This window comes from Podarcis tiliguerta (assembly GCF_965153285.1).
Source record: "Podarcis tiliguerta genome assembly, chromosome: 14".
NCBI classification, from domain to species: Eukaryota; Metazoa; Chordata; class Lepidosauria; order Squamata; family Lacertidae; genus Podarcis; species Podarcis tiliguerta.
This window is the reverse complement of record NC_139547.1, coordinates 1,825,603-1,840,482: the sequence shown is the minus strand read 5'-3', so window position 1 is coordinate 1,840,482 and position 14,880 is coordinate 1,825,603. Positions and strand designations below refer to the sequence as shown.

Below are 14,880 nucleotides of genomic sequence, written 5' to 3'. Positions count from 1 at the left end.
GTGAACAGTCAGAAATAGTTTAAAATACATACAATTTTGATTGACCACTTTTTCCATTTAGTAACTAACCTGGTTTTGATGGCTATGGTGAGGAACATGGCTATATATTCTGTGATCTTATGATTAGAGTCTGCCATTAAAATTGCAACAGAACCCACCTGACTACCAAAAAGTGTTAGTCAGTTCATGTGCAGGGCTGGCATCAAGGATCAGCAGAGTTGAGCACCTGCTAAGGGCCCATAGGAGGCTGATGGAGAAGAGTTCCCTCCTGGACCTGCTGCAACAAGCAGGCTCACTTGCTGAGGGACAGGGTGAAGGCGAAGCATGGAAGGTGTCTTGCTCCAGAGCCCTCCCCAGGAAGTATTGGGAGCAGCAGTGAAGCCTGGGCCTGGCAGAAATGGCAGCCCACCAAAACATGCAAACTGCCCATCAATTTATTCAAAACAATAGGGAAATATTAGATTTCTCTTGTGTCATCATACAACAAGGCCGACCAAAGAAGTTGATTTCTAGTAGGATCAGGGTAGAGAGAAGAAGATCCCTCTTCACACAATACATAATTAATTTATGGAATTTGCTCTCTTAAACTGTATTGATGGTCACTGGCTTAGATAGCTTCAAAAGGGATTAACATTCATGGTGCTTTTTACTAAAAGGAATTCATGTGTACAGAGGGGAGTATCCTGAGTATTAGTTGTTGGGGAAGGATGAGTGAGAAGGATAAGCTGGGAAAATCATGCTTAATCTTGTGTGTGCTCAAACCGTACTGTAATATTTGAGCTCTGTTTCATCTAATGCTTTGTTTCTACTTTAGTTAACATAATTTTATAAAACCATATATGTGTGTGTGTGTCTGCGTGTAGATCTATAGATAGTTTGTGTGTGTTTTAAAAAGGAAAGAAGGAAAGCTGTGATAGGAAGGAATTCCATTAGCACTGACAGAAGAAGTTCATAAATAACATCTCTATGAATTCTTCATGAATCCCAGATTTCTGCTGTTCTGATAAATGCTTCTGCTCTTTTGAAAGGAGGCACTGGAGGGACTCCTAGCAAGAAGCCATCTTTGGAGAGTTCCAGTCTTCATTCTTAGCCACTTGTTCCTGTTCTCCATTTCTGTGTGATGTCAGCTGTACTGCTTGCTAACCCTATTATTTCAGTTATTTGCTTCTTAAGTAGTTGGTGCTCTACAATTAACTCATCCTTTGCATGGTTGCTTGGAAGTAAGTCCTACAGTGCTTAGTGGAGCTTACTCCCATGTAAGTGTGCATAGGGGTGTGACCATAAACATTTCACTTTTTTACCTCCATAAGATCCGGAGGCACAGTTGAGGCTTAGAAGAGAAGCTGCTTGTTTAATGGTGTCATTCTTAGAGGGGGGGGGGAGAAGGGTTGGGCTCAACTGATACAACCCTCATTCTTCCTCATCTTCTCTTTAACAGATTGCTATCATAGAAAATCTCCACCATTTAAGTGACCTCAGAGTGCTGAATCTTGCCCGGAATTGCTTAACATACATTGAAAACCTGAACGGACTAGATTCACTGACGGAACTTAATCTTAGATATAATCAGATCAGAATTGTGGTAAGTGAACTGAATCCATTTGCTCTAGAAAAAAATGCTATAATTTGAATGAACTATATTGCTTTTGGAATTTTAAAACAAATTTGATTCAAAAAAAATCAGTTTATTTTGGTCGATTTCTTTTGGGTATCAATGTATATTGTCATGTATAGTCTTCAGTTGAAGAGAGAGCCTATGAATACATATTTTGCAGGAGATCTATAAAGTGATATACCTAAGGGATGTTTGAATTGCTGCAAGCCTTGGAATCTTAAGGTCATGGAAAGTCAGGGCAGACAGAAGGTGTCTGACGGCCATTGTCTGAACTGTATTGTTCTTGAGTAAGAAGAGGGAAAGCTGAAGGTTCTAGGCAAGGAAGAGAAGCAGAGGTTAGATATCCATACACCAAGGAAAGGAAGAGGTTTTGGGAAAGGAGGATTGCAGAAGAGCATGGCTCAGAGAAAAGGGGTGGTGCTCTGAGTTGGACAGCAGGGAAAGGCGAGAGAGAGACACCCCCCCCCCCCAATAGTTAAAAAATTGTTTAATTAGCCAAAGACCTGGGAGAAGAGGAATGTTTTCGCCTGGCGCCTAAAGATATGTAGCAAAGGCTCCAGGCAAGCCTCCCTAGGGAGAGCATTCCACAAGTGGGGAGCCACCACAGAAAAGGCCTGTTCTTGTGTTGCCACCCTCTGTACCTCTCACGGAGGAGGCACATGAAGAAGGGTCTCAGATGATGATTGCAGGGTCTGGATTGGTTCATATGGAGAGATGTGGTCCATGAAGTCCATTTGAGTAGAAAATCAGAGAGGGACAAAATTGTCCAGGCCATTCATTGTTGTGATAGTTTTCTCCTTGCTGGCAGTGTTTGTTTTTCCTCTACACTACAGTGTTCTAAGCTGGTCCTGAGGATCTTATTAAGAATTTGGTATTAGAGTTTGCCCGTTTTCTTCTTCTCCTCTTTGACCTTTTTCCCTTTAATATCACAGCTTTTTAGATTATAAGCCTGAGGGCAAGAACTTTTTTTATTTGTAAGGCACTCTGGGAGTTTATCCAGCTAGAGAGTTGGGGGTATAAATAGATTGAAATTGCTGCATTGTCTGTTAGAATCTACCTTTTGCTACATTAGCCATCTAGACTGTGCGCTCAGGGCAATTGTTTAAGAAGCAACTAATCCTTGTTATCTTGAGCATAGACCTTGTGGTGGTGAGAATGAAACATCTGCATGACAAAATGAGTCTTGCTTTTCACATTGTGTAGAGAAGGGGTGTTTGTGTGTTCCAGAAAATCAACAATCTTGCCTGTCATGATGTGGGTGAGAAACACCATGGACTGACCGAACCCAAAGGGTGCTCATCAATGGTTCCTCTTCATCCTGGAGAAGAGTGACTAGTGGGGTGCCACAGGGTTCTGTCTTGGGCCCAGTCTTATTCAACATCTTTATCAACGACTTGGATGATGGACTCAAGGGCATCCGGATCAAATTTGCAGATGACACCAAACTGGGAGGGGTGGCTAACACCCCAGAGGACAGGATCACACTTCAAAATGACCTTGACAGATTAGAGAACTGGGCCAAAACAAACAAAATGAATTTTAACAGGGAGAAATGTAAAGTATTGCACTTGGGCAAAAAAAATGAGAGGCACAAATACAAGATGGGTGACACCTGGCTTGAGAACAGTACATGTGAAAAGGATCTAGGAGTCTTGGTTGACCACAAACTTGACATGAGCCAACAGTGTGACGCGGCAGCTAAAAAAGCCAATGCAATTCTGGGCTGCATCAATAGGAGTATAGCATCTAGATCAAGGGAAGTAATAGTGCCACTGTATTCTGCTCTGGTCAGACCTCACCTGGAGTACTGTGTCCAGTTCTGGGCACCACAGTTCAAGAAGGACACTGACAAACTGGAACGTGTCCAGAGGAGGGCAACCAAAATGGTCAAAGGCCTGGAAACGATGCCTTATGAGGAACGGCTAAGGGAGCTGGGCATGTTTAGCCTGGAGAAGAGGAGGTTAAGGGGTGATATGATAGCCATGTTCAAATATATAAAAGGATGTCACATAGAGGAGGGAGAAAGGTTGTTTTCTGCTTCTCCAGAGAAGCGGACACGGAGCAATGTCTCCAAACTACAAGAAAGAAGATGCCACCTAAACATTAGGAAGAACTTCCTGACAGTAAGAGCTGTTTGACAGTGGAATTTGCTGCCAAGGAGTGTGGTGGAGTCTCCTTCTTTGGAGGTCTTTAAGCAGAGGCTTGACAACCATATGTCAGGAGGGCTCTGATGGTGTTTCCTGCTTGGTAGCAGGTTGGACTCGATGGCCCTTGTGGTCTCTTCCAACTCTATGATTCTATATCATGACCCACATATTTGTCCCGCTCCTGAAAGCCAAGGAGACCAAGGTTATTGTTTTTGTATGTTACTATGTTATACATTTTTGTGTTTTTATATTGTAAACTGCCCTGTGATCCTTGGATAAAGGGTGGTATAGAAATTTAATAAATCATCATTATCATTATCAACATTATCTTGGTGTATTTGTATCCACTCATTGCAAGTTGGAGAGTTGTCTCACCCACTAAACTAATCAGTTTGGTGGTGGCAATGGCAAAAATAAACGTCTCTGACTCATGGAAGAATTGGTTGGATTGTTAAAGTGATATTGTTGTTGTTGGTGGTGGTAATAGTAATAATAATAATACATTGGTACCTTGGGTTAAGTACTTAATTCATTCTGGAGGTCTGTTCTTAACCTGAAACTGTTCTTGACCTGAAGCACCACTTTAGCTAATGGGGCCTCCTGCTGCCGCCACGCCACTGGAGCACGATTTCTGTTCTCATCCTGAAGCAAAGTTCTTAACCCGAGGTAATATTTCTGGGTTAGCAGAGTCTGTAACCTGAAGCGTATGTAACCTGAAGTGTATGTAACCCGAGGTACCACTGTAATAATAATATATTTATACCTTCCCTGTGTTCCCACAAAGGCTGTGCATTACAAACTGATAACCATTTTGTGAGATCTGGAGTGCATTTCTGTGTTGTTTGTGGTGGGACTCCAACTCGTTAAGCTACTTGAGGAAGCAGGGAAATGTCTGCAGAGCACATTTCAGTATTGCTTGCTGCTGGTTGGACAGCTGCATGCATGAGTTAGCACTTTGATGCTTTAGACAACAGCATGACTACAAAATTGGATTTTATTTTGCCTGCCGTTTCATAGCGGTCTGCTTTCCGCTGCAGCTGAAACCCTGAGTCAGCACCTCAGTTCCTTTTTTGAGAAGCCTGCTCAAAAAGAGGCCAGCATCTACTGCCACTGCGTCTCCCCTCTCTTTTGCTCAACACTTTCTGTTGCAAGCAGTCCAGCTTATTTTCCAAGAGGATCTATGCACCACAGAGGGATGGAGCCGCGTGTTCGACATCAGTTGGCACTGCAGCAAGGTTACAGTAAATTGCAGTAGGCATGGTTCATCCTCCAGAGAAGCAAGAGCGTGGAGAGCATGCTGTCCTTCAGATGCTGAATTTGGTGTTTTCTCTCTCTCTCGTTCTAGAAAGATGTGGATACTTTGCCCTGCCTCCAACGTCTCTTCCTCAGCTTTAACAATATATCTCGGTAAGCAGAAACTGCTGGTGGGCGGGGAGAGAATCCGTTTGCTCTCTCAGTGCCTCACTTATTACCACTATCCATTTAAAATTAAATATTTGCCGGTGGTTACTTTTGTCTGACTGGTAGACAAATGATACAGTATATGGAAAAAGAGAACAACTATGAACCCAAAATTTAGCAAAACATTTAATCTTTTTTTCTAAGTGCACAGAGAAGAAATGTTTCTCTTCTGTTTTAAAATATGTCATTACCATACTTAAGTAGAAAGCCCGGATATTGATACTGCAGAGTCAATGTTAATCTGAATTAGTTTGTGAATCACTATTATTCTCATTATTTTAAAAATGCCATAACTGGGTTTAGATTATACAGCCTGTTATATTTGCTCCAGACTGTCATGTAAACTGATGTCTCTTTAATTGAAGTTACAGGCTTCCATTTGTGCAGGTCATTGAGCATCCTTTTTTTAGTTACTAAGATGCAGCTTGTTACTTTCTATGCTACGCTTCAACCTAGTTATGAAATCAGGAGTAAAACACCTTTTTAAAAATAAGAGCTGCATTTTCTGAATCTTATTCTCCCCACCCCCTCCTTTATTCTGTTTTTATATAATTTTGGCTGCAGCATTTAATTAAGCCTGTTTTCAAAATTAGCGAATGTATTCTTTCCTGGATGCACTTTCCCCTTGATCACAATTTAGTATGTCTAACATCCTTTCTCAGAGGCAATTACGTGTTGCAGCGATTCCTCACTGCAGGATATTCAGCCTGGGATTGCAGCAATTACTCACACATTGGGAGGGTGGGGGAGGCAGGCAAGGGGTTTTAATTGCTCTCAGTGGAATTTAACCACGTGGAACTACTGCTGTTTGTTTTATTGTGCTTATGTTCTGGAGAAGTGGAAAGGGGAAGTGAACTAATTGAAATAAGTGAAAATGGTAACTCTTTTGTTGTGAAAGTGTTGCTTGTTGGCTGCAGTTTAAACTGTGGAAGGATATGTGCCACTTGCTGGATAGAGTTTTCAGTACTTAGGAGTTTATGTATTGCAACAGTGCTGAGAACCTAAACTTCACATTCAGTGCATATCCTTCCATAGATTGGATTTGGCAGCATTATTTAGACATGAACACAGCCATCTACCAACACTCCAGCTTAATCTGCCCCGCCCTCCTTTATGGTTTGGATTGTTTCACTTTGTAAAAGGTAAAGGTACCCCTGCCCGTACTGGCCAGTTGTGTCCGACTCTAGGGTTGTGCGCCCATCTCACTTAAGAGGCCGGGGGCCAGCGCTGTCCGGAGACACTTCCGGGTCACGTGGCCAGCGTGACGAAGCTGCTCTGGCGAGCCAGCACCAGCGCAGCACACGGAACGCCGTTTACCTTCCCGCTATAAAGCGGTACCTATTTATCTACTTGCACTTAGGGGTGCTTTCGAACTGCTAGGTGGGCAGGAGCTGGGACTGAAAGACGGGAGCTCACCCCGCCGCGGGGATTCGAACCGCCAACCATGCGATCGGCAAGTCCTAGGCACTGAGGTTTTACCCACAGCGCCACCCACGTCCCTGTGTTTCACTTTGAATGATACATAAATTCTACCCTGATTTAACTTTTTTGGAGGGGGAGGGAGTGTTTGGCTGGGCTCAGCAGTTGAAAGACTGCAGAGGTATATTGCTCTGCCTTTAGGATGTAAACCCTGCAGTCAGTGAGAATTACTTTCTGCTCAGTGTAACTGAACATCATTTTTCCAGTGTCCCAGTTTCTCTCAAGCAAAGTTCCGCTGTGGTGGTGGTAGTTCTGTACTTGGGGAAGGGAGACTGTAAATTAGAAAAAAGAAAACTGCAATGTCTAGACTGGGGCTGAACTTAAATGGCCCTTTCCTGAGTTTGCTAACTGTTTCTTGTGCTGTGAAGTTGGAGGGGTCATTCTCCTGTGATGTCACGCTGGACTCAGGAGGGTTTAGCTCTTCCAAATGCTCTAAGGCAGGGATGCAGTCACCTCACAGGAAACTGTTTCATCAGCTCTGTTCACGGAAGTAACCCAAGTTATGTTCTTGCTGTTTGCTTGCCATTCTGTTGTCACATGCAAAACTTAGCGTATTTTTGCTCTATAGGATGCACCCGACCAAAGACGCACCTCGTTTTAGAGGGGGAGAACAAGAAAAAAAAATTCTCCCCCTCTCTGCTCAGCGTCCCTTCAGCGAAGCAACAGGAGAAACGAAGCCCCTTACATTTCTCCTCCTGCTTCGCTGAAGGGGCGCCGTGCAGCTCTCCCTCTGCTGAAGCCAGGAGAGCAGGACTCTCCTGGCTTCAGCGAAAGGAACCTGAAGCCTCCGGAACGCAGCGGGAACGCGCGCTGCACTCCAAAGGCTTCAGGCAGCTATCCCTGAAGCCTGGAGAGCGAGAGAGGTCGGTGCGCACCGACCCCTCTCGCTCTCCAGGCTTCAGTGAAAGCAACGCAAAGTCTCTGGAGCGCGGAGGGAGCACTCCCTCTGTGCTTTGGAGGCTTCACGTTGCTGTTGCTGAAGCCAAGGAGCCTGCATTTGCTCCATAGGACGCACACACATTTCCCCTTAATTTTTGGAGGGGAAAAAGTGTGTCCTATAGAGCGAAAAATACGGTACTTTCTAGGCGAATCATTTTTGAGATAGCCATGGTGTTTATCACTCTTAGTGCTTAAATAAAAAGTGATGGTTCATTAATATTATGTTTTTCTTTAAAGTAGAAGCTTAAGTTCTTGACACTTCAAATAGAGATGTAATAATTGAGGGTGTGTGTATGAGGGAAGAGGAGTTGTACCTCTGGCCATGCTCCTTCTGGGTTAGTTTGTCCACGTAAATGTGTACATCAGAAAGAGGGAATCTTCTTTCCAACAGAGGTCGTCCCCCCATCTTTCCTTCTCTGTGACTAGCCCTCTCTTGTATTCCTTCAGTATTCCCTGTTGGTATTTTCCCCATTTATCTTTGTTTCTATCTCTCTGTATCTCTAGGCTTTCATGAGTTATTTCTCCTCCTACTTGTGAGCCTATGTACCACAGGAGAGCACCTGAAGTAGTGAAGGTTCCACCTCAGGCTGCACAATTGCTGTCACTTATGCCATTGTTTTTGTGTATAAAGCAGTATTTTTAAAGCAGGGATTATGCACTAAGAATGGCAGCATTTTTAAAGATATGTTGCAGACCTGCTTAAGTTGAAACCCCAGGGAAGGCACAACCAGGGGTGACTGCCCTCTGCCCCAGCCTTGGGTACCTTGCGAGGGCAGCACCTAGTGAAGCCGGGGGAGGCCAGCCAGGCCGCTGCTAGAACAGTGTCAGAAGGGGAAAGGAAGGTGCAGGGGAAAGAGGTAATCCCCACTGATGCAGTAGAAAAAGAACAGAAAGTGAGCTGGGGGGCTCCTCCCCCATCAGCATGAAGAGAAAGGGGGGCAGAGGGGTCACAGTCCTCTCTCCACTTATGGGGGGAAATCACGGGAAGGTCTAGATCCCTCAGGGAAGATGTAGCAGGTGTAGCTTTTAAGGTCAAGTGTATTCATTTATATTAGATTAAGATTTTATTTCTCTGCAAAAGTTAATCTAGCACAACAGAGGAGAAAAAAGCATTTATATTTTGTGTAGCTGAGAGAGATCGAGAAAAGTTGCTTCTTCTAAAGAGCTATTGTATTTTTATGTTGTGAACCGCCCTGAGATCGCTAGATGAAGGGCAGCATACAAATTTCAGCAGCAACAACAATTAATATAAATTATTGATAAAAGTAACTGAAGGTCATTTCTACTGTTACTTCTATATATTTCATAAATTTTATACACTGATTGTAAAAACAACAACCCTCAAAGCGGTTTTCCAAAAAATAATAAAATCATCAGTAAAGAGAACTGACAATAATTTCAAAAGTTCAAGAAAATTAAAATCAACAATAAACTAAAAACAGATAGAAACCTATAACTAAAAACTGATGTGTGTTTTAAATACCTTATTTTTGTCTCTGCCAGCTGGCCATCTGTTTGGGGAAATTAGATAGAGGATTTGCACTGGAATTTGATGCCCGGGAGCAGTAAATAATGGACTTCTTCCCCAATTTACCATTTGGCATTGGGCCTCATCCCCTGAGCCACTGCACCTGGAGGACCTCTGGGTTCCCGCTTAAATCATCAACAACAGCCGCCATTCCTGCATGCCTGAGGGTGTGTCCCCCTCCCTTGCCACAGTGGGACCAGCAAACAGGCCAGAAGGTTTGCAGTTAAATCCCCTCTGAATCAGTGGTCTCACATACGTATCTCTTTGGCCATTGCACCCTCCTGCCATTATCGGAGCCCCTGCCTTTATTTGCGCTCGTTCACTGTTGGGACTTTGTATTTTGTTCTGTTCAGGATCCTATTGCATGGGAGAGCCCTATGCTACCCCCTGCCCCCCCCCCCCCCGCCGCCGCTGCATTGGTGTTGTTGGGCAAATTTGACATTGGGAGAATGGGAAAGACAAGCTTGCGGGTCCAGGAGAAAGAAGCAGAGGTGCAGAGGAAACATGTAAACTTTTTGATATATTTCCTTTTTTTAAAAAAGGGCAACTGAAACAGCCAGCCCTCTCCTGAGCATATTTCATTCCCAGCTGCATTGGTGCTTTGTTTATTGGTCACTCAGCCATGATAAACATTTGAGTGATTGAAACCATGACAGTGATAGATGTAACTGATATGACATCCCTCAGGAGCAGATCTGGATATAACCCAATTCACACATTTCAAACCTTAACAACAGAAAACCAGTGAATATTGTGAAAGTTAACTGAAACATCCCATTAAGTTTGAAAGTCACATAAAACCAAATATGTCAAAAAACCTTGACCAGTTATTGCAAAAATTCACCTTTCTCTATTTGATGGGGGGAATAGTATTGTTACTGCTTACTTTTAATTAGTGGAATGATATCAATAATGGTTATTTTAAGGTTAATAGTCATAGAAATTGATGATTGTATGTTTGAGATCCGTGACTTGTGTTCCATTCCTTTTTCTTTTCACCTAGTTTTGATGACATCTTGTGCCTTGCCGATTCTGCATCCCTTTCAGACATCACCCTAGATGGCAACCCGATAGCGCAAGAGGCGTTTTACAAGCATACTGTTCTCCACCATATGATGCAGCTCCGACAGCTGGATATGAAGAAGATCACAGTAAGAGAAACTCTGTGGGGGAAACTCTGTGATGGGTTAAACCTTGAAATAAGGAAGGAGTTTTATTTAACCAGACTATTCACAGTGCCAGCAGGTTTTGTGTTTTTTATTATTTTTAAAAAACTTACTACAGTTACTAAGAGTATTTTTACTATTTTCTATATATAAAATGCTTAGCAATCTCCTCTGGTTTGTCTTATTGACAACCCCATAAGGAGTGAGGTCTACACTCATTGAATTTCTGTTTGGGATAAGACAGCAGAAGGACTGTCTGTGTCAGTATGAGTTTCCCATTCCATAAGATCATTCTCTGAGGCTCTTCTCTGGGTATTGGCTCTTTCAGAATTTAGGCAGGCAGAGCTGGAGAGAGCGGTCTCCCCCTCCCAAATTACGGAATCCCCTTCCCATAAATAAGCGCTGGGAACTTTAGTTAAGATGCATCTTCTCTTCACTGTTGTTAAGTTTGCATTTTATATTCAGCATTTTAATTTTACTGGTATTTTTGTTGAAAGCCACTCTGAAGTAGAAAGCCAACATGTAACATACAGATATTATAAATGAGCACAAGCAGCAGCCCCAATGGCATGGTAAGCTGTTTTTGAAACCAGCCTTTGTGTACAGTAAACCCACAACTTACACACTTGTGCTCATTCAGCTTAACACATATGGCAAAAAATAAAAATATATAAATATAAAAAAATAGAAAGGGGCTGAGTTCTGGGGGAAATGGTGTTGGCAATCCCACCCACCATTGAACCCGATCCCTGTTTAAATTGTGAGCTTATTGTACTGCATAAAGACACAAGAATACAAATAGCCCCCACAGAAAGAGACAAATGAATGAAAGAAAAACTCCCTCCCATGTCAAGAATATAAACACCTCACCATTAAGGCATTAAGAGAGAGAGAGACAGCCTGTTCTCCTGGACTGGAATTAATATAAGAGGAAGGAACTAGTCTTCCTAGAACCCATCACTTCTTATTTCACTTTGGGTTAGGCTACATCATTGGGTAAGTTTGACAGAGAAAGCTTCCTGTCATACCACCTTTGGAGGGGCAGATTGTTGATCACTTTTCCAGAGAAAGGTTATCTCCATTTGCTCAGCTGTGAGAAGATGGATCATTAACCATTTGGAGAGGATGGCTTTATTTGCTCCCCAGAAGAGAAATAATAGGTCCAGTTCAACTTTACCGTGAAAGAAATGACTCTGAAACTTAGTAGCTGTCTTACATTCCCTCCAAAGATGTTTGTATGAACCTTGCACCAAACAATTCCTCCATCCCAAAGGTATGATGCAGCTAAACAGGCTTTACTTTGAACCAGTGGCTCTTTTAGCAGCCTATTTAACAGCTTAGTTAAAAATGTTGGAAATGCCAACATTACTATAATTACCATCTCTCAACAGGCATCCTTACAACTGCTGCAAATAAATAAATAGAATGAAAATGTCAGAATAGGTATGTCCTGAATAAATTTGACAGCAAGGATTTTATTTTTTAAACAAACCACCTGCTGAATACTCTCATTGCATTTAATATGCAGGGTCTATCCAGCCCTACAGATTTTCTTCTTTCTAGAACTTTCTCTTAATAAAAATATATTTTGAGGCTTTTTATTAAACATCCAAGATGTATATAAATGAATAAAATAAATCTAAAATTAAGAGTCACAAGATACTTGCATTGGAGAACCTTTTAATATATTTTATGGTAACATAATTTTTATTCATTCATGGTTGCATTGAGATATATATATTTCTGAATGCATTAACAAAGATGTGTCAAAGTGTATATACCAAAACTTACAATTATTACAGATATGAAATTATGTATAGTATTGTCTAATGCTTAGATTGGTGACCGTAAGTAAAAGGTACTTTGTATCAATAACAATTAGAATTTATAAAAATTCATAGGGAGGGGGAAGGTGGAAAATTAAAATATGCCCTTCATGCACGCACAACTGTGCTGTAAACTATTAGTACTGTTCTACCATAACTGTCACACCAGACTGCATTAAAATTGTCAGGTTTCTTTTGGCCTCTTGCTACTTCCAATTTTTGTGTCAGTTTTTCCAATAATGGAAGATGGTCGATGATTTCGGTAGACGAGGAACAGAGGGAAAAGCTGTTTCCTAGTTCTGCTGGATCTCTCAGTTCTTTTGATACCATGGCTTTTGATACCATTGACCATGGTATTCTTCTGGGGAAGCCAGCTGGGGGCAATGTTATGCCGTGGTTCTGCTCCTTCCTCCTGGGCTGTGTCCAGAAAGTGGTGTTGCGGGATGAGTCTTCAGACCCCTCGGCTCTTACGTGGGGTGCCTCAGAACTCTGTCCTGCCGCCCCCTGCTTTTTAACATCTATATGAAGCCTCTGAGAGAGATCATCAGCGGGTTTGGGCTGGGTGTTCATCTGTATACGGATCCAGCTCTACCTTTCATTTAAATCGGAACCTGTTAAGGCAGTAAACATCCTGTGTGAGCATCTGGAGGCTGTTGGAAGTTGGGTTGCAGTCAGTAGATTGAGGTTGCATCCTGACAAGACAGAAGTACTGTTTCTGGGGGACAAGGGGCAGGCAGGTGTGGGGGACTCTCTGGTCCTGAATGGGGTAACTGTGCCACTGAAGGACCAGGTGTGCAGCCTGGGAGTCATTTTGGATTCACAACTGCCCATGGAGGCACAGTTCTATATCCAGGGCAGCTGTCTACCAGCTCCATCTGGTACGCAGGCTAAGACCCTACCTGCCTGCGCACTGTCTTGCGAGAGTGGTGCATTCTCTAGTTATCTCTCCTTGGACCACTGCAATGCGCTCTGCGTGGGGCTACCTTTGAAGATGACCTGGAAACTACAACTAATCCAGAATGCAGCAGCTAGACTGGTGACTGGGATTGGCTGCCTAGACCATATAACACTGGTCCTAAAGGATCTTTGCTGGCCCCCAATACATTTCTTAGCACCATTCAAAGCATTGGTGCTGACATTTAAAGCCCTAAACGGTCTTGGCCCAGTATCCCTGAAGGAGCGTCTCCACCCCCATCGCTCAGCCTGGACACGGAGGCCCAGCTCCAAGGGCCTTCTGGTGGTTCCCTCACTATGTAGTGAGATAGTGGCACCCTCCCAGTGGAATGCCCTCCTATCAGTTGTCAAGGAGATAAGTAACTATACAACCTTTAGAAGGCATCTGAAGGCAGCCATGTATAGGGAAGTTTTTAATGTTTAATGTTTTATTATGTTTTTATATATTCTGGAAGCTGCCCAGAGTGGCTGGGGCAATCCAGTCAGATGGGCAGGGTATACATATTTTTATTATTGTTATTAAGAACCTTTTAATATTTGATTTCATTGTGAGCATTGCTTTGTTACTTGGAAAATATGGGAATGCTTGGACTTCTTTTAATTGAATTACACAGTCTACCCAGTAGGGATACTTTGGGTTTGTTTCTTTGTTTTCTGCTTAGCAGCTGGACACACTGTTCTGTGGAACTTGAAAGCTTGTTCATGACTTGTGTTTTTACAAAATCCAGTATGACTTCCCTGTTACCTTTAGACCCCCTACCCTGCTATGGACTGACTCCTTGCAAAGTTTGACTAGTACCATCGTGAGTCTCACCGCAAAGTGTTCTGTTTTATTTTAACCCAGGAAGAAGAAAGGCGCATGGCATCTGTTGCCTTACGAAAAGAGGAAGAGAAGAGGCGTGAAAGCCACAAGCAGACCTTACTGAAGGTACCAAGTGGTGGCCTTTGTGTGATGCAAATGGAAGAGAACCGGGCCCTTCTCTCCCTTCACTTATCCCACCCCCCTGGTAGCTGCGTCTCCTTGTTATGGCTGCTCCTTCCCTGCTGGAAACAAACCACATGGCATCCTCCATCGCAGGGGAAGAATGATCAGTGGTAAAGCACCGGCTCTTCTTGCAGAAGGTCCCAGGTTCAATCCACTGCATCTCTAGGTTGGGCTGGGAGAGAATCCTGTCTGAAATCCTGGAGAGGTACTTCCAGCACTGAGCTCGATGGACCAGTGATCTGACTCCATATAAGGCAGCTTCCCATGTTCCTATAAAGTGTTCCTATGTTCCCTCTTGGAAGGCCGCATAACCCACCAAGGCACATACCCGTCAAAGGCATGGGACATCCTGTTTTTGGGTTCCATGCTCTTGTGCAGGTCGTGTGACTCATGCGGAAGCATGGCCTGGAAGACGCAGCCTGGCTTTGCTCTGGGACATGTTGGAGGGTATGGCGGAACCAGTCACATAACAGAAATGACCACAGAGATATCAACATTTGAAAATGTAGGGGGGTCCATGGCTTGGCTTTTGAAAAACGGGTTCCACAGAACTTGGCCAACTGGGAACTCCTGCTATAGAGTATTTGATCTACAGTGGTGCCCCGCAAGACGAATGCCTCGCAAGACGGAAAACCCGCAAGACGAAAGGGTTTTCCGTCTGCAGAGGCGCTTCGCAAGACGAATTTCCCTATGGGCTTGCTTCGCAAGACAAAAAATGATGAAAATTTTCGGGGTTTTTTTTGCTCCAAAACCCCTTATTTTGAATCGCTAAGCTGCTAA

At 43.3% G+C, this 14,880-nt stretch overlaps 1 protein-coding gene across 11 annotated transcripts in view; it reads left to right on the top strand.

Moving 5' to 3' along the window:
* Positions 1–14,880, top strand: part of LRRC49 (leucine rich repeat containing 49) — a 67,707-nt gene that overhangs the window by 14,221 nt on the left and 38,606 nt on the right. For all 11 annotated transcript variants that reach the window (XM_083412775.1, XM_083412766.1, XM_083412768.1 and 8 more), the window contains 4 exons: positions 1,439–1,582; positions 5,108–5,169; positions 10,173–10,320; positions 13,960–14,043. In XM_083412775.1, coding sequence (XP_083268901.1) covers positions 1,439–1,582; positions 5,108–5,169; positions 10,173–10,320; positions 13,960–14,043 — 438 coding nt within the window. The remainder of the gene's footprint in view (positions 1–1,438; positions 1,583–5,107; positions 5,170–10,172; positions 10,321–13,959; positions 14,044–14,880) is intronic.